At 41.6% G+C, this 20447-nt stretch overlaps 1 protein-coding gene across 1 annotated transcript; it reads right to left on the bottom strand.

Annotated features, from left to right (window-relative positions):
- Window positions 1-7736: 7736 nt before the first annotated feature.
- LOC126455649 (greglin-like) lies at window positions 7737-20064 on the bottom strand. The gene is made up of 3 exons (XM_050091415.1): window positions 19946-20064; window positions 14295-14468; window positions 7737-8205 (listed from the first exon to the last, which is right to left on the bottom strand). Exons 1-3 carry the CDS (start codon window positions 19971-19973, stop codon window positions 8012-8014), a joined length of 396 nt encoding a protein of 131 aa, XP_049947372.1. The 5' UTR covers window positions 19974-20064; the 3' UTR covers window positions 7737-8011.
- Window positions 20065-20447: the final 383 nt, after the last annotated feature.

The following is a 20447-nucleotide window of genomic DNA, read 5'->3' as shown; positions in this document are numbered from 1 at the left end:
AGAGAGGTTATATGACAGGTATGTAGTCCTGCTGTTCAGTCTACACATCGAAGAAACGATGGTGGAAATAAAAGAAACATTGAAGTGTGGGACTAAAATTGAAGGTAAAAGGATATCAGTGATAAGATTCGCTGATGACATTGTTATCCTCAATAAAGCACAGAAGAATTACAGGATCTGTTGAATGGAATGTATAGTCGAATCAGTACAGAAAACGGTTTGAGAGTAAATTGAAAAAAAAAGAAAAAGACGAAAGTAATTATATTTCACAGAAATGAGAACAGTGTGGAACTGAACATTAGAAATGGGGTCAAGAAGTAGACGAACTTCACGAATTCTGCTCGTGGGCCGCCACATAACCCATGATGGACAGAGCAAGGATGACACAGAAAGCAGACTAACACTTTGAAAGAGGGTGTTCCTGGTCCCGAGAAATCTACTAATATCAAATATATTCTTTCATTTGAGGAAGATATTTCTTAGAATGTACGCTTGGAGCACAGCATTGTATGGTACTGAAACATGGACTAGAGGGAAAACGGAACGGAAGAGAGTCGAAGCATCTGAGTTGTGGTACTAGAGAAGAATGTTGAAAATTAGGTGGGCTATTAAAGTAAGGGATAAGGAAGTCCTCGAAAAGCTGGCGACGAAAGGAATATATAGAAGACACTGATTATAAGGACGGACCAGATGATAGGGTGTCAGGCAATAACTTCTATGGTATTAGAAGGACCTATAGAAAAAAAAAATTACGTTTTCCAGAGAATCACATTCACGCAGACCTTGGGTCGTACTACGAACTGGAGGCTTTTGTCCTCTGACGCCCAGGGAGAAAAGATGAATGAGTGTGGCATGCTGGCACTGATGACAGCTCACATTGTCACTCACATGCAAGCCACATTTATTGCTGTGTCCACCTCAAGCAAATAACGAGAGACGAAGAGCTCAAAATGCATAACGCACTTATCTTTCTGAAAGACCGATTTACTTTACCTACCATCCCCGGGATTATGTTTATTTCAGTGCGTATGAGCCCATTTAGGAGAGCAGAAAGGACTTTGGAGCGTCGGTTGGCTCTATTCCATGCCCATCATTCTTTCGCTCTTTTGCTATTAGGTTGTTTTATCGCTTCATACAATATTGATCCAACTTTCTTCGTTTTTAGCTCCTGGTCAACTAGATATTATTGAATTATAGATGGAAATTTATCTTTTTTATCTTCTCAACCTACTTTATGGTTCTCTGTTTTTGTGTTACATCTTGAACTCTGCGTGTTTTTGTTTTCTTTATATTGAGGAAAAATTATAATCAGCCTCCTATAAGGCCTGTGTCAATATCTGTGTATAATTTGATATTTAGAATCTTGAACTAATCTCATAAGTTTCCACTCCGTTTTTTAAGTGTTTGCATTATCTGTTTCCAGTTCAGAATAAGTATTTCTGATGCGTAGAGACATTCTGACGTAATGATGTAATTGTTGACTTTAGTGTGGTTCAAGATGTAATGCGTTCTGTTTCGATTCTTGTCATCTAATTTCAGTAACTTTATTTTCCTATGAACGTTGTTTAGCGGTTTCATCAAGATACCTACATCTTTAAATTCGCATCATTTATCACATATTGTTCAAAAGGATTATGGTTCTTGGCTGTCGAAAGTAATATACATGGTGTGGTAGCTAAGTCATAACACCCCTTGTACCTCCCCAACCGTAATAGATACAAAGATGCCGTTTGGACACTGAATTGCAGGGACAGGAGCTCCTTGAATACATCACATTTCATGTTGTGATATTTTTTATTTTAGCGTACCATGATGGGCTTAAAAAAGACGCGTTCAAATATGTGTATACCATAATATTTAGGCGAATAGTTTATGAGACAGATATATTCTCGTATCGTGTCGTCCTTCCAAGCTGCGTTGTCAAATGCGACCTTTCCTGTTGACCACTGAGGAACTGCTTCTCGATAATGTCGCAAGATGATGCACCAGGTAGCTGGAGAGAAGGGTATAAATGTGCTTCTGGGGTAATGAGACATCGCATTTCCGCCACAGTTTTTTAGAGCAGACATGTACACCACCAAAGATGAGGTTAGATATGCTTCTAGTGTGTGGTGAAAGCAGAAGAAATGCTGTTAGAGCAATAAAGCGATAATGAGAGCTATATCCTAATCGTGAGCGTCCTACCCGCCAGCTTCTTGTACGTATTTGCAAGAAACTACTTGAATCGGGATCATGTAACGCCATACAGAGAACAAGGCCGAAAACTGCAACTGACGAGGTTCATAAAGAGGGCGTTCCAGCGTTGGCACAAAACGACCTTACTGTTTAGCCGCAACGTATCGCCTCGGAATGTGGTATAAGTCAGAGAAGTGTTCTACACATTTTGCACCGGCATAGATTTCACCCGTTTCACCTCTCATTCCATCAAGCAGTCACCGGCATGGATTTCGAACGGCACCAGGAATTTTGCCGGTTTGCTATGCAGCGCCTACAAGATGATCCAACGTTTTCTCAATTACTGCTTTTTACTGATGAAGCGTCTTTCACCAACCATGGCAATGTGAATTTGCATAATATGAATTACTGGTCAATAGAGAACCCTCATTGGCTTCGACAGGTGCAGCATCAGCAACCGTGGAGTGTTAACTTGTGGTTCGTTATCATCGGAAATGTCATTGTGGGGCCGTACGTCATTCCGGGTTTATTAAATGGCAATAACTATCCACAGTTCCTGCGAAACTTTCTGCCAATTTTGCAGGAAGAGGTACCACTAATTATGCGCCAGTGCATGTGGTTCCAACATGAGGGCTGTCCTGCTCACTCTTCCCGTATGGCTACAGAGCTGTTAAATGAAAAGTTCCCGGATTGTTGGATAAGACAACGTGCTGAAGTAAAGTGGTCAGCGCGGTCTCCTGATCAGACCCCTCTTGATTTTTTTTCTGTGGGAAGAAATAAAACATAAAGTGTATGCTGAAATACCATCTGTGCCAGACGATATGAAGCAACGTATCATCGAAGCGTGTGCTTATATCTCAGGTGACACCCTCGCAGCCATTCACAAATCATTCGAACGGCGACTACAAATGTGCATTGTAGCAGAGGGGAAGCATTTTGAGCACATGCTTCAGTAAAGTTTTGTATCATGTACAGTATGTATTTTGGATCTTTGTGTATATTTGCTTCGTATTGTGATCAATAGTAAATATTTTCAAATAAAAACAAATACATATGAAGTAATTGTGACCAATAAGGGCCTCCTCATTTATATTTGTATTTCTGTTACTTAAAATGAATTAACATGTTGTAGTATTATAATACTGTATGTCGTCTACTATTTTGGTATCGCAGTTGTCAAATAACTGAATAATATTTGCGCGACATCATCAGTTAATTTTTGAGCAAAATATCGCAGTATGTACTACTATTGTATGGTAAATGGGCGTGTTTGTGTAAGGACGGACTCGCGACGTGTACCATGTACTCTACACAACAGGAAAGGTCGCATTCGACGACGCCGCTTCGAAGGACGAACACGATAACGAGAACATACCTGTGTCTCAAAAACTGTTCGCCTAAATATTATTATATACACATATTTGAAACCGTCTTTTTAAGCCCTTCATGTTACACTAAAATTTAATACAGAGTTCCATTTAAAAAAAAAAAAAATATGGCCTCATATCTCTGTAATAAAAAATAGCACAAACATGAAATGTGCCGGCCACGGTGGTCTAGCGCTTCTAGGCGCGCAGTCCGGAACCGCGCGACTGCTACGGTCGCAGGTTCGAATCCTGCCTCGGGCATGGATGTGTGTGATGTCCTTAGGTTAGTTATGTTTAAGTAGTTCTAAGTTCTAGGGGACTGATGACCACAGATGTTAAGACCCATAGTGCTCAGAGACATTTGAACCATGAAATGTGATAAATTCAAATAGCCCCTGTCCTGAAATTCACTACACAAACGGCATTTTTGTATCTATTTATCTTCGAAACTTTTAACATCCAAGTTTTTTGAGTGCTATTTTCTCTCTGGATCTCCCGGTGACCCACGTGTCGTCAACAATCTCCTTTGGTTCAAGCGGCTCCTGCTCTAAATTGGGTACTGATTTCCCCTTCTTCGAATTAACTAATGGGATGTTCATAGCCTACTCAGCTCCTTCATACTCTTGTTTCAAGGAATCGAACCATACGAGATGCCAACCATCTGATCAATGTCTTTAATCAGAATGCTACAGTGGTTTAACGCAATAAATTCGTATTTTGAGGACAATTTCTTCAGAATCTTTGCAAGTGGCAGTACTCACTGTATTACGCATAAATTCTTTTAATCTGTAGTGAACAATGTGCTAGCATGAAGCCCATATGAGCTTTCTTAACAGAATTTGAGGATATTGTCTACTGGTTTAATAGAAAAATCTTTTTCACTGAATGATACTTATGTTAATATAATTTTCAGGAGTGTGTACCACTATAGCTTCAATTATCTTACAAAAATAAACAATTATTGCATTTTATTGCCAATTTAAGAATAGCTGTTATATGAAACCACACACACTGTCACTCCCTTCCTACATTTATCCTAGTTTCGTAGCAACTTACTTATCCGTTTACCTTCATGTATATCGTAGGACGTATAAATGCAATTATTGAATCAGACAGTAAGGTAGCATTATGCTATGGTATATTTAGAGAGTAAACGGATGAAGATACGTAGCATTTGTGTAGCTGTATAGTATGAAAATTACAGCACTAAGTTTGTACTGTGCATATTACTCTCCTCAGAATGGTAGTCTGAAAGAGAAAGAAACGTGGATGCCCTGGACATGTTATCGTATACGTAATATCAGGAAGTACAGTCGTTCTTCCAGGCATCCTACAATAGTTAGGACTATGCACCACCTCCTAGCATTGTTATGCCATAGCGAACAGCGGTTACCGTAGGGTCTACAGTTATCAGTCATCACTGGAGATGCCATAGAATATATAACTCCTTTTGTTCACTTAAATAGCTATATGGTAGTTTACTGCGATTCGTAATCTCATAACGACGTCAAGTCCGATCTCATAATACAGAAAACATTCTATAATTGAAGCAAAGCAATGACCAGTATAAAATGCTAAAATCAAATGAAAACAGTGCCGTTCCCTGCTATTGGCGGCGAAAAACCTGAAGATGGTCTGAGGAAAGTGCCGGAACTAGTAGCTGACGAATAAAAATCGGAAAACGCGTTCGAGACTGTTTTTATTTGATTTTTAGCGTTTAATGCTGCTCGTACACTTGAGAAACTGACTTACCTTGAGGAGAATCCTGGCCATGTGAACTGCATGTTTTTTCAGTCTAGTAGATCTGCAGCTCGTGGTCTAGTGGCTAGCGTTACTACTTCTGGACCACGGGGTCCCAAGCTCGATTCCCGGCCGGGTCGGGCATTTTCCCCGCCTGGTGACTGGATGTTTGAGTTGTCCTCATCATCTCATCATCATTTGCGAAATGGCGAGATTGGAACTGGACTGATTTGGAACTTGAACGGGCTCTGATGACCTCGATGTTGTGCGCCCCACAAACCAACATCATCATCATCATCATCATCAAACATACCCCTGTCTCATTTATTACAGCATGTCTCAATAGTTAATGAAAGAAATATCGCTATTCTTTAAAATTCGCTTTGGTCATCGAAATTTGTACGACATAAATTTCAAGGAAAGGTCGTGTTTAACGTCCCTACAACACATAATTAAGGGAGGGGGGAGAGGTGGATAGTATCAGTTCGTAATAAACCGAGATTTTCGAAAACTTCCTGCATTAACCGATGGTTGCGGTCCCACCTTCTTTTCGATAATGTTTATTACAGTTTATGTATGAGTATCTTCTCTCTCACCTAATTACGCGTTACACTGAAGCATTTACAAATTTTTATACCTTTCCATATTTGTCCGTATCATAATATTTTTCATATTTCCTTGTGATATTGTTGTGCTACGAAAATTAGTCATAAATTTCACTTGACAATGATCTAGATTTAGAATGTTGCACCTATTAAAAACGTAATCCGATTTTTATTTTTTCTCCTTATCGTTCATAACTAATGTCACGTGTGCATCACTGTTTTCCAAATTTAGTTTACGTAATGACAAACAGAAAACAGTTATTCGGCGAATTACGATTAACCATTATATTCCTTCAGAAATAAACTCCATAATAACTTAATATAAAGTAGCCTTGTGACGTGGAATATATTGCCATTTTACGTATTTATCTTACGTCTACATAAAGAAAATTTATTACTACAAGCACAGTTGTTCTCAGATTTTTGCAACTAAAGTGATATATGCAGAACGAGATTTTCACTCTGCAGCGGAGTATGCGCTGATATGAAACTTCCGAGGAGATTAAAACTGTGTGCCGAACCGAGACTCGAACTCGCGAACTCTGCCTTTCGCTGGCAAGTGTTCTACCATCTCAGCTACCCAATCACGACTCCTGCCTGGTCCTCACAGCTTTACTTCTGCCAGTACCCCGTCTCCTACGTCCTAAACTACACAGAAGCTCTCTGCGAACCTTGCAGAACTAGCACTCCTGAAAGAAAGGATATTGCGGAGACATGGCTTAGCCACAGCCTAGGGGATGCTTCCAGAATGAGATGTGGGGAGTGTGCGCTGATATGAAACTGCCGGGCAGATGGTGCAGCACTTGCCCGTGAAAGGCAAAGGTTCCGAGTTCCTGTCTCGGTCCGGCACACAGTTTTAATTTGCCAGGAAGTTTCTGTACACGTCCAGGGACAACCATCACGTATTCAAGTATTATGATGGCAAAGTTCTTGTACTCTCTAAGATACCAGAGGCCTATGGTTACTGTTCTTGTAATTTATTCGAACTGGATTACTTAGAACAAATCTTTTTTGTATTTTTCTAGAGCATTTGCTGGTCCACATTATTATATCTGGATTTTCCATTTGTTTTGCTATAAATTAATCTGAATAATCACCTGTTTGATTATTGGAACGGGTCTCTCATGTTTCATTACGTAAATAGTGAGTGTATCCGAATACTACGTAACATTTGCGAGAAGGCCTTTATTAATCAACAGTATCAAAAGGATGTTGGTACAGACCATAGTTAGCCGTTGTAAAGTCAACTAGCGCAGCGGATGCCTCTAAACAGTAATCGGGCTTCCTGTAGCGAATGTATCAGCCGGCTGTGAAATGCGCACTTGATAAGGTAAAGTGCCAAGCAGTATAGGTACTGCGGTATAATAAAGTCCAGTGAAAACATAACTTTCATTCTGTATGATAAAATTAAAGTGTTATTCGCTACAGTTAAGCTCTCGCATCACGTTCAGCTGAAAACTGTCTTTCACATACATTCTAGACATGAACTTCTGTACACTTTCACTTATGAAAAGTAAATGTTTCATACATTTGTGACTAAAGACCTTGCGCCATACTGAGCACTGTGCCGTCAGTGCAGTGCACGTCAATCATGTAATTAACTATTGAATATTAGTCATCTTAATGTTATTTAATTTTTACAGTGTCCTTGAGTGTGAATGCAGATAGGTGCAAGTATTTCACGAGAGGTAGCTTACTTGTACTATTTTTCTGTGGCGTGCATCATGTAACAGTAATTACTGAGCTGTTAACTGCTACTATACAACATCGTTACGGATCCAAAGTCCGATACCTCACGTCCAAAGAGGCTATTCCAAACTGGGAAGGACTAATTAAAAGAAACGAGATGTAGCATCGCAGCAGCTTCTTTAATTTAGAAAAAATAAGAGAAATTTTTCATTAAGAGCATATGACTTCCAAATGACAGACAGCTGATGAAAAGCATGTCGCAGTGCTTCTTCAATGCGAAAAAACTACAAGTAACGCAATGGTGCATAACAGTGTTTCAGATATTAGTGGCACAGTGGAATGTACTACTGCAGCGGGAACATTGTCGTGGGGAACATATCGAGTGGTGACGCCCAAGCTGCTGCACTAGACGCGGCCCTGCTGCTCCCGGTGTCTTCAGAAGAAGCGCTCTTTCTGCTCGTGGCGTCTCCTGATGCTGTCACCCTCTTCGGACGAGTCGGAGGAGTCTGACCGCGATTCGGGCGCCTCCACGCTCTCGCCGTAGGCGTCGCTCGGCGAGCGCAGCTGGTCCGGGCACTTCGTCCTTGCGTCGGAGGGACACTCGTCGGGGTCGTCCAGTCTCGTGAACTCTGCAACGCAAACGGGACAGGGTCATCAGCTATAATATACCGCATAAGGATTTAGGTCAGCACTTACAAAACTCTGATAATTTGGTTTACAGTGTGCCAGTTTCAGATATTTCTAACTTCATTCACAATTGTAATGTTTCAGAGCGCCAGTTCTCCAGGTCATAAACAAGACTAGGAGAGAATACTGCCAGCCAGTTTTTCACCTTTTTAATGAAAACCAATTAGTGGCTCAGGTCAGAAGATAGCGAAACTCTTAGTAGAAGACACAGCTTATGCACATAAGATAGTCATACAACAGTATCGAAAACAAATGAAGGTAACACTTGTGAAGATGAGGAACAAGGAAGTATCTCCCATAAAAGGAGGATGAAAGTGATCAAGAAATTAAATTTCTTACATGCAACTGGTTGGTTATTATATCATTATAAGGACAAAGAAAGGAATAGCAGCTAATACGAGGCTCAGCTGCAAACTAATGCATCCGAATTTTTGTGTGAAAGCTCTTCAAACTTATTCGATAAAACTAAGTTCTACATCTTTATTTTTCACGTCTACAGATTTATTTCTCAGCATAGCAGTTCTGGATACGAACACGTTTCTCATTATGAGCGACAGGTTTATTAATGCCCCCACTATAGATTGTTTGACATTGTACCACACAAGCGGCTTGTAGTGAAATGGCGTGCTTATGGAATATTGTCTCAGTTATGTGACTGGATTTGTGACTTCCTGTCAGAGAAGTTGCAGTTCGTACTAATTGGCGGATAGTCATCGAGTGAAATAGAAGTGATTTCTGGCGTTCCCCAAGGTAGTGTTATATGTCCTTTGCTGTCTCTTATCTATATAAACGATTTGGGAGACAATCTGAGCAGCCGTATTAGGTTGTTTGAAGGTGACGCTGTCGTTTATCGACTAATAAAGTCATCAGAAAATCAAAACAAAATTGTGAAACGATCTAGAAAAGATTTCTGAATGATGCGAAAATTGGCAATTGACCGTCAATAACTAAAATGTGAGGTCATCCACATGAGTACTAAATAGTATTCGTTACACTTAGGTTACACTATAAATCCGTCAAATCCAAAGGTGGTAAATTGAACTAAGTGCCCAGCAAATTCAATTACGAACAATTTAAATTGGAAGTAATACATAGAAACTGTTGTGGGGAAGGCTAACCAAATACTGCGTTTTATTGGAAGGATACTTAGAAAAAGTAAAAGATCTACTAAGGAGACTGCCTACGCTACGCTTGTACGTCCTCTGCGCGGTGTGAGATCCTTACCAGATAGGACTGACGAACTACATCGAAAAAATTCAAAGAAGGGCAGAACGTTTCGTATTATCGCGAAATATGGGAGAGAGTGTCACTGAAATATTACAAGATTTTGGCTGGACATCTTCTCACGAAATTCCAATCACCAACTTCCTCCCCGAATGCCAAAATGTTTTGCTGACACCGACGTACGTAGGGAGAAACGATCACCAGGACAAAATAAGGGAAATCAGAACTCTATAAGAGATTGGAATAATAGAGAATTGTAAAGGTGGTTCGATGAGCCCTCTCTCAGGCACCTAAATTTGATTTGTAGAGCATCCATGTAGATACAGATATAGACGGAGCCACAGCATCACCTATGCTTGCACCGCTTCATCACCACCAAAGTGAAGTCGTTGAAGCTTTTCTTTAAGTTTTGGAAATAGTTGTGTGTGGTCTGGCGTCGTCGTGGTGACTATGCTGCGTGGACAGACGAACTCTTAGAACTATTAACTCGGTTACAAAACGCTGTTACTCACGCACTGACAAAGTTACGTCATATCCGCCAATTTCCATACTACAATTGGGAGCTCTAAAGCGGCGGGCTGCAAATGTGTAGCTAAGAACAAGAAAGGTGTAAAAATGCTAGTTACATTTGTTTTATTTACAAACCGTCAAGAGTTTTCACGTAAGAAATTCGGAGGCATTACTTTTCAGCACACCTTCCTAGAAGATATGCTTCAAGTCATACCTGCCACACACGTTTCACATATAGGGGGCATGATCTCACACAAGCGCTTTATGGCAGTTTATCCGGTTCATGAAACGGAGCTGCGCGGAACTCTTAGTAATAACACACCAATTGCAGTTCTCCACCGCAGTGCTTCATAGACACGTTATTGCATGAGCTTCAAGAAGCGTTCTCTATGCCTACAGGATTTAGTACACACCAAAACCAGGAAAAAGTTTTAGAAACTTCTGTTCGGGATCAAATACGTTTTTAGAAATTTACTGTTCTACGAGAAGCGTTCAATGAGTAGCAACACTTTCTCGGCCAATTTCGGTTGCTAAATTACGGAATTTGCTGTGGAATATCGTGGAATACTCCCTCATCAGCTAACGAAATTCCGATGGGTGGCGTCTGTAACGAAGATGCGTTGCAATCAGAGGGCTGTCATTGATTTCCTGTTGACGCATATACATATGCGCTTGCAGAATATCTACGCAGACTTGGCAGCGAACAAAATCACGGTGAGCCCCTGACCCAGGCGTCCAGGCGTCCATCATCACTGCAACAAGGTCGCACAAAGCTGTCCGATCTCCCGCATGCCGTCCCGCCGTACAGCTGTGGTCCTGCGGCAGTTAACAAACAGTTTTAGCGTGTTCGTCCCCATAAAAATGCAAACGAAGTTCTCCTTCTCCATGGCACAAGGCCTAAAACAAGTCCGCACACCAGAGAGGTTCTAACAAAACGTCGTTGGACTGTTCTTCCTCATCGAACCTGCAGCCTGCATCTCAACCTTCCGAGTCCCATGTATTACCCCTAATTAAGCGTTCTCTCCGCGGGAAATAGTACGTGGGCGCTGGAAGGACATTGATGTAGCCAGACGTTGTCTCCAACGTCAACTAATAGACTGGTACCATGCGAGAATACAAACTAACTCAGTCATGTCACAAAGGCCATCGCATTGAACGGACATTATGTTCTAAAATAGGGTTTTGGGTGTGGAAAAATAAGGTTTTGCAGACAAGAGATTGGGGAATAATATGATGTACTGGCATCTTGAAAGAAAGAAAACAACCTGATTTCAGAAAAAAGTTTTGTACTGCTTTTTGAAGCTTGCTCGCACATGGGTCGCGAATTATCACTGCTTACTGGGGTAGGTTGTCCGTTCACACTCAGGTGTATTCACACGATTCGATGTTCTTTAAGGAGGAATGAAGGATGTGCAGGAATGAATGCTCACGACGGACGTGTAAGATACATACAAATTGATTGCAGTTTTCATGCTGTACAGTGAAACGTACTTAGAGTTTATATGGCATGATATACTGATCTACTTATACAGCGTTCTGCGAAACATTTTTCTGATTATTTCGCATTTGTGTATTCCAATAGCGTGACAGAATCTGTGATGCGATTATTAGTTGCACTGCATCGACATACGTGTTTCCACCTCCAGATCTGTTCTCAAATGAACGAAAGTTCACTAGGGAATGGGGCCTGAAATTCCAAAATGGCCATGCCTTGGCAGACGAAAACACTCATGCCACGCAGATTCAGCGATTGCAACACTGGTTTCATATTCAAGTGTGGGCAGTTACTCTGGACGATCACGTCATTGGGCCAAACGTCCTTCCAGAATAACTGCCCACTCTTTAATACCAAACGAGTATTGCAATCGCTGAACCTGCATGGCACGAGTGTGTTCGTCTGCCAAGGCATAGCCATTTCGCAGTTTCAGAACCTATTCCCTGGTGAGCTTACATTCATTTGAGAACAGATCTCGAGGTGTAAACGAGTATATCGATGCTGTGATGCGAGAACCACATGCAGTGGGCAACGCATTGTGGAAAAGCGGCTGGACCCATAATATGCACCCTCTGTACGGATGTAATTGCTGCTCACGCAGAACGTCCCGGACGATACTGACTAACACCCACTGCACGTGCAAGTGTCAGAGAACTCGTTGACGGTTTCTCTTCGACGCTGTGCAGTACAGCTTGAAAATCGGGCGTTCAGCGTCGCCGTGGAGCGGCACAGTCACGCCTCCCCACGGTGAGGGTATGTGTGTCTCGGAGGCGCTGCGTAATAGGCAAAACGTTTGTCCAATGGCGTGTACGTTGCGGAAAGCTTTCTTGATGCAGCCGAATAGTAGCTTTTTCTTTAAATTGATCTTCACCATACACAATAACGATGTCTGTGTATTCTGAAACCGTTTACTGCATCGGAGACGCAGAGGCATTGAACAGGTCGCGCAGCGAGAGAGATAATAATTGACAGTAAGTGACCATCTGACGTAGTACACGTCACCCGGTACCCTATTACATACGGGGGCAACCATCTCTCAGGCTTTTCTCTTTCCCTCAGCAGACGTAGACGCGTTACTCATCTGAATTGGAACGGTACATTTACGGATATGGGTTCGTGTTCAAAACAATGTGTATTCACTCCCCTGTAGAAGTCTAAGAGGTTGTAACGGGAAATTGTGAACACCCTGTATAAAATATATCAATTTATGCTCTTGCAAGGAATATCTGATTTTAAAGTTCAGTAGCTTTGTAAAGAAAAGTTAAATTGAAGAAGAAGATTATCGTTATACTGATGTTTTTTGACGTGTACCAACAAATTTCGTGCGATTTTCGTTCTTGTTAACATTTTAAATTTTCCCTTCAAACTTTATGATAAATTCTGGATTTACATAGGTCGTGCTTTTAATTTTATATCTACATAATATGTTCCCAGTCAGTGCTTTACAACGATAACATGTCAGTACCCCCTCTCAGGATATAGTGCTAAGGACCAAATAAAGCAGTAACCAACAAAAATGCCTAACTACTCATTAAACACTAAGTCAGGAGGAGTGATCTGTCACGTTACAGATATCTACGACAGAGATTACGACAACAGCAAGCTTACGTCACACACGTGTATTCACGAAATCTGTATTTAAATCCTGTAATTATATGTACGATCTAAAACACTGCATACATACTGCTCCTTGACGTTAATTTTTACTTTCGCTGACTTTCTGTGTCTTTTATTCTACAGAACGATGTGCTGCTGTCATTAAGTATCTTTTATTCCATTGACAAACGCTTCTTTTCTACTACAGACAAGTGTGTACGTTCACTTATACGTTAGTGTTATTTCTCAAGATATTAGTATCGAGACGCGGCGCTACGAATGTCGCTTATTATGATTGTAACGAATATATGTGTTCAAACATTCATTTTCTGTTTCTGAACTATGATGTGACATTTGTGTAAAATGTATTCTGTATAAGTGGATATGTTTGACCCTGCTTTGTAAATACTGATGTTTTTCATCCCGTTTTCCGTGTTACTGGTAGTAGGAGACAGAAGATATACTTTGAATTCGAGTATAGATAGCACTGTAAGATACTTTGCAATTGAGCACTCTGACCGACAGGTACGGTTTTCCAGACTTCTACATGTGTAAGAATAACACATCTAGCTATGTATAGATGTGTTGTGATATTATGCAACACGAAATTTGTCTACTTGTTGTTACTGTTTATATGTTGCGTCTTAACAGTGTGTTAATGCTATAGCTCTCGCAGTCCCATATTTCTACTCATGTTATGAATGACATCACGTATTTTGACGACTATACTACGCACAGTTACGCATGACACGCAAGTTTTTATGTCCAAACGAGGACGATGTGTCCATCTGAGTTACAGGTAAATACTGCGTCGAGTATAGTAGAGTTGTCTTTATGTTGTAACTTCCCTTTCAATATGATGTGTTGCTACTATTTTCGAAGCACTTCGAAATAGGCCACATCCGAGACTAGTAGTGCTGAATATATCACAATTTTAAATTCAGTGTGGTAGAATGATGATTCTCTCCAAATTTAAGAGAAGCTATGGTGTGAACTCAGAAGAAAATTATCAGTTACAGTGTTCTCGATAATATCGGCATTTTTCATTTCTTCCTTGGGAGCGACAATTTCGTATCCAATTTTATCTCCTACGAAAAATCGCAAATGAAAAGGGAAAATTGAATGTGTACCGTAATTCAGAGATCTTAAGCTAGAGTGTGCATAATAATGGGTAAGGAACGAAATTAATTTCAGAACATTGCTCACCGATGTTGGTGCGACATCTGCAGACCCTCAGGAAGCACTCGTTGCTGAACAAGTAGTAGGCGCCGTGCTGGTCGCGGACGCACACGGGGCTGTACTCGAGGGTGCAGCGGTCCTCGCACGGCCGCGCCGTCGTCGACCACCGCCTCGCGCCGCACACCGCCACCACGGCGACAACTGCAACGCAGGCGCGAGAAACAACATCAAGCTGTCGCACGTTTATAATCAAAAACCACTTCTCAGTGCAGGTAACAGTTACTTCCATAATGGGTTTACGTTGTGAGGTCCACGAATGTTAATTAAAACGTTCACTGTGGAGACAAAATTCATGGGATACCTCTTTATATCGCATCGAACATCCTTCTGCCCGGCGCACTGCAGCAACTCCATGCGACATGGACTCGACAAGTCATTGGAAGCCCCACGAAGAAATATTGAGCCATATTGTCTCTACAGCCGTCCATAATTGCGAAAGTGTTGTGAGTTCTGGGTTTTGTGCACGACCTGACCTCTCGATTACGTCGCATACAAGTTAGATGTGATTCATTTCGGGCGATCTGGATGGCCAACTCGTTCACTTGATTTGTCCAGAATGTTCCTCAAACCAATAGCGAAGAGCTGTAGCCCGGTGACATGATGCATTGTTATCCATAAAATAAGAAGTTCAGGACAGCCTGCAAACGATCTCTAAATAGCCGAACATAACCATTTACAGTCAATAATCGGTTCAGTTGCACCAGAGGACTCAGTCCATTCCGTGCAAACACAGCACCCGCCAATATGGAGCCACCACAAGTTTTCACAGTGGCCTGTTGATAAGTTGGATCCATGACTTCCTGAGGTCTGCGCCACACTCGAAACCTACCATCGGCTCTTAATAACCAAATCGTTACTCATATGATAAGGCGTCTATGCTGGAAGTGGGTGCGAGCCAAGGAAAGGTGCTGAAGGCGATGTCGTGTTGTTAGCAAAGGTAATCGCGTCGGTCGTCTGCTGCCATAGCCCATTAACGCCAAATATCGCCACTCTCTCCTAAGAGATACGTTCGACAAGCGTCTCAATCTGATTTCTGCGCCTATCTCATTAAGTGTTACTTGTCTGTCAGCACTGACAACTCAACGCATAAGCCGCTGCTGTCGGTCGTGAAATGAAGGCCATTGGCCACTACGTTGTCTGTGGTAATACCTGAAACTGGTGTTCTCGGCACACTCCAGACGCTGTGGATTTCGGAATACTAATCCAACAATATCCAAAATGGAATGTCCCACGCGTCTGGCTCCTACTACCACTCTTGACTTGCAAAGTCTGTTAATTCCCTTCGTGCGATTATTATGGTAGCCCCGCCAATGCACTGCCAATCATATATTTTGTCTTGTCTTGTCCCATGACTTCTGCCACGTCAGTGTACAAGTACTTCGAGTTGTACACATGTCTTACAATGTTGTTTTGCTAAGGAACTAAAATTTTCGTCACAAGTCTTAACGCCAAGGAATCATATACCACATAAACAGCCATACATAGTTAACAGAAAGTGCACCCGCCGTCCGGCGGATTAACGATGAGGGCTGGTGTGCCAACTAGCCTGGAAATGATTTTTAGGCGGTTTTCCACAACCCACTAAGTGAATACTGGACCCCATGTCCCGACTCAGTTACACGACTTGCAAACATTTGAAACCGTTCGCACTGTTTCACGGCTTACACTAGACGTAGACAGCTGGGATACACTACTTCCGTCCCGGGGGGTACGGAGTGGCGACGGGCAGGGAATCCGGCCCCCCTCTGACATTACCAGATCCGTAGTAACCGGTGGGGACCCCGCGTTGAAGCGGGGCAAAGGCCCCAGGAAATAATTATAGTAGACAGAAAGTGAATTATGATATGTGTGAACATTTCCTGTGTCATTGTTCGGTACATAATCGCAACTAGCACTTGTGATCATCGCACATCGCATGTGAATTCATGGTTTATGTCAAATTCCACAGCAGCTTCGTCAGTAACGACACATGGATGACAAACATGTTGACGCTGATTCACTGCTACATATGATGGTTCACTACTTCATATCGAAATCACGGTGGTCTTCCAGTCCTACTTCGTTCTGCAAAAATTTTTTCCACTACACAGTGGTTTCCCTCTTTTCGTACACCGATGGAAGTGTGACAGTGCAGTTAAGCGTGGAGGACTGTGGTTGAATTCCTCGACTGGCTACTCGTACTTACGTTTTCGGGGCTCCCCTAAATCATTTAAGACAAATTCCGAATTTGTTTATTCCAATTTGTTTATTTTTCCTCCCTCACCCTCTCGCCACTAGAGTTTGTGCTCCGTGAACACCACTAGGATTCACTTTTACGTTACATTCCTAAGTCTCCATTAAATTTGTATTAAAATTTCTGTTATTTAATTTCTTGCACCTGTACTATTTCCAGCATCTAGTGTTTCATATTTCTGGTTTCATCACCGAATTCACTGCTGTTTGGGGTGCAAAACTTTCATTGTTATCTACCAATAGCTCTTGGAGTAACAACGACAGTTTTAATTGGCGGTGAAAGAGTTGTAACATTGTCACTAACAACAGAAAAATTATCGACGGCGAACGACATGTAGACCGAAAAGTCCGTAAAAATCATTTCATCATGTTTACATAATGACTACGATGTTTATGTAAGATGTCTGGTAGGATGCTAGTTGTACTGCCGATCTTCGGCTAGGAACAAATGAGTTGTAAATAGGAGGATAAAATGACAGAAGTGCTTAGTATTTCAAAGTAGTAAGAACTAATAATGTGAAACATAAACAACACGAAAATTTATAGCCATGTCAATAGTAACAACAACTACAGAATATGCGGATGCATAGTATGAAGTAGACACTTCCAGGCTCTGAACATATCATTCGGCCACGTTTAGCAGCCACCTTTCTACAAAATCAGGAAGCATCGAGAAGTCCACTTACAGCTGGAACATACCTGACACATCATTCTTTACACGGAGTTAGGAGATCTAAATACTCGACAGCGCATCATCCTGAAGTTAATGTTCTTAATTACGTATAAGCAATAAAGAATCGTAGGTAGTGAGGAAATAGATTAGTTTCTCGCTGGAAGTCAGAAACAGAATATTTTAAAAGATGAGAAAACAGGCAGTGTAAATCTGCAGAAGTTAATAAACTGAAAACAAGATGATGTGAGAAAAATGCTGCTTCAGATAGTATGTTCATAAGAGATTTCGAAGAAATGAAGAGTGTTGTTATTTACAAATGGTAGATGGGGGACTCTATTAAAGGTAGAGCGAAAGGCAGAGGTACATCGAAGGTCAGAACTACGGGGGGGAGCAGTGTTGCAGCGTGATATAAGAAAAGAAAAATACCGATATTAAACAAGTATATACATCAGTAATGTCATCAGAGCGCTCCGAGCGAGGTCGCGCAGTGGTTAGACACTGGACTCGCATTCGGGAGGACGACGGTTCAATCCCGCGTCCGGCCATCCTGATTTAGGTTTTAGGTGATTTCCCTAAATCACTCCAGGCAAATGCCGGGATGGTCCCTCTGAAAGGGCACGGCCGACTTCCTTCCCCGTCCTTCCCTAATCCGATGAGACCGATGACGTCGCTGTCTGGTCTCCTTCCGCAAACATCCTAACCTCTCATCAGAGCGTGAAGCACTGAATATTATGATATAACAAGTCTCTATGGGTTGGCGATAACGTGTAGTACCGAAATAATGTGTAGGACTCAATAGTCAGTGAGGAGGTTAGAAGCTTCAAGAATGGTCAGAGATGTGTTCAATAACAATCACGATCATTAAAGTACAGAAGGGAATACGATGCGATAAGTTCGGCCAGTCTGAAAACCCAAGCTCGCTATCACTGAGTGATACACAGAGGAATGCAAAGAGAAACCAGTGATTTCGATGAGTAAATATGAGTTAGACTAGAGAAATGGAGAAATGCTTGAGAACCAATTTGAACTAGTGAATAATTACCGAAATAAACTTAAACTTCGTAGAATGTGCTGATAGAGGAAAAGGTTTTACAGACAAAAATGAAAAACAGCTATCAAAATATATTATTGTTTAGGCAAACCTTTGCCCCATATGACATCAGAATCATAAGATTTTACTTTCAAATAGAGTTTCGACATTTACAAAGGAGGCTATTACCACAAAAAAAAGCAGTGGATGAAACACAAAACTCTAGAAAGTTGTCACGTATTGAAGTTAAACGTGAACGATAAGCGATTCAGAAACGAAGGGAACCGGCCTGAGTGGTCGAGCGGTTCTAGGCGCTGCAGTCTGGAACCGCGCGACCGCTACGGTCACAGGTTCGAATCCTGCCTCGGGCATGGATGTGTGTGATGTCCTTAGGTTAGGTTTAAGTAGTTCTAAGTTCTAGGGGACTGATGACCACAGCCGTTAAGTCTCATAGGGCTCAGAGCCATTTGAACCATCTGAACAAGAAGGGAACCGAATCTTTGGAAGCGTATTGTTGTAGAAAAATGCTGAAGTTAAGAATGGTAGATAAGTATCTAATGAGGTGCTGAAATGGAATGAGGAGAAAAGAAATTTATGGAAGAACGTGAGTAAGAGGGGGGATCTTTTGATAGCCTGATGCAGCAGTAAATGGCTCGTTTGATAATTGAGAGAAGTTTGTGTGCGTGTTTGGAAGAGTGCTGGGAGGGCTGGAAAGGGGGGAGGGGGGGAATGAGGGGTAAAAATTCTACAGGAAGCAATAAGACGAGGGAATGAATATGGTAAGGAGGTTTCAAAGTACATAGGTTGGTATCTTTATTCGGAATGGAAGAGAATTACTCACGATAGACTGGTCTGGAGTGCTTCATCAAAACAGTATTTGACCTAAATTCTGGATCAGCTGCCAACTGGACTTTTACTACTGTAAATTCTCGAGAAAAATGTGAACAGAACATTACGCAAACATAATGGAAATTTTAGCAAGATTTGTTATGGTTTCTCGACCTGTTGACGAGCACGTCATTAGGGGCGGATAACTATCTTGGTCGGACAAGGATGGCTTGTGAACTCTTCGTGTACTTGCAGTCAGCTATTTAGAAGAATGACATTGAGCCTAAATCTGGATAGCTGAATCAGATTTAGAACCACGGTCCTCCAGAATATGGCTCCCGTTTCTTAAATAACGAGTCAACACACCCACCAACTCTTGATGGGGAGGAAAGGCCAAATAGCACGAGTGTTAAGCGGCGTGAGAGTCGTTTGGAAACTGTGAACCACAGGATGTATGCCTTCTGTGTATTGCTTACTACCACTACCTCATTTTACCCTCAAGTTCAGAGTCTGACGAATGCCTCAGTAGTAATACAATTGTGCAACAACATCGAGCAAGTGATATTCCATGTAACCACTGGGTAAAATGAAGCTAAGAGTAAACTGAGATGTTTACTTAGTTTCCAATGACAATAAGTGCTAGGTCAGTTACACGTCCCAGTACTTCACCATACAGTACGGACATAGCTGTTACATTGTTAAACCATGAGAATACATGCTTTTATGTACACCATACATCACCACACTCATTACAAAGTACTAATTGAATATACTGCCATTCTGTGTAGTATCAAAGTGTTCACTAAGAACGCTTCCGATAACGGCGAAGTATTGTATTAAGATGCGTGCGCTTACCAGCAAGAACCACGAGAGCAGCTTTCATTTTTGCGGCTGTTCCAACGCAGCCCTGATATCGTCCGCCATTTATAACCGCCACAGCCTTACTCAGCTGTTGCCGTTGTGGTTTGCGAAGCTTATCACAAACACTTTTCCAGAGTGTAAGCAATGTTCGGACTGCGCCTGACGACAGATCTAAAATCAGTAAACAAGATGATATATGTCTTGCAACCTTGTAGCTATATTGCTAACTACGACAGATTGCTGACATACTTTATTGAGAAATAATGTACTTGGTACAAATATATCACCTCACAAAATCTTTTATTTTCAACTAGAAGAACGGAGCTAAAGTATTATGGAGGCGACAATATTTTAATGGGCGGTAATGTACAGAGTGCTCCAAAAATATTGTTTCACATTTCGGGTGGTTCGAAAGGAGGCTTATCTCATAATTAGTCACGTTTTTAACCCCGAGCTCAGATATGTACGTTCACGAAATGGACTAAAATATTACTCG

This window comes from Schistocerca serialis, chromosome 2, assembly GCF_023864345.2.
Source record: "Schistocerca serialis cubense isolate TAMUIC-IGC-003099 chromosome 2, iqSchSeri2.2, whole genome shotgun sequence".
Taxonomy (NCBI): Eukaryota; Metazoa; Arthropoda; class Insecta; order Orthoptera; family Acrididae; genus Schistocerca; species Schistocerca serialis.
The sequence above is the reverse complement of the archived record's forward strand: the minus strand, read 5'-3'. Positions and strand labels throughout refer to the sequence as shown.

Excerpts from the sequence above, each read along its gene's own strand:
- LOC126455649 (XM_050091415.1), bottom strand. The coding sequence starts at position 19,973 with ATGAAAGCTGCTCTCGTGGTTCTTGCTG. Across the intron at positions 14,469-19,945 it reads TGCTCTCGTGGTTCTTGCTG|TTGTCGCCGTGGTGGCGGTG; the intron begins GTAAGCGCACGC and ends CCTGCGTTGCAG. Across the intron at positions 8,206-14,294 it reads CAGATGTCGCACCAACATCG|AGTTCACGAGACTGGACGAC; the intron begins GTGAGCAATGTT and ends TTTGCGTTGCAG.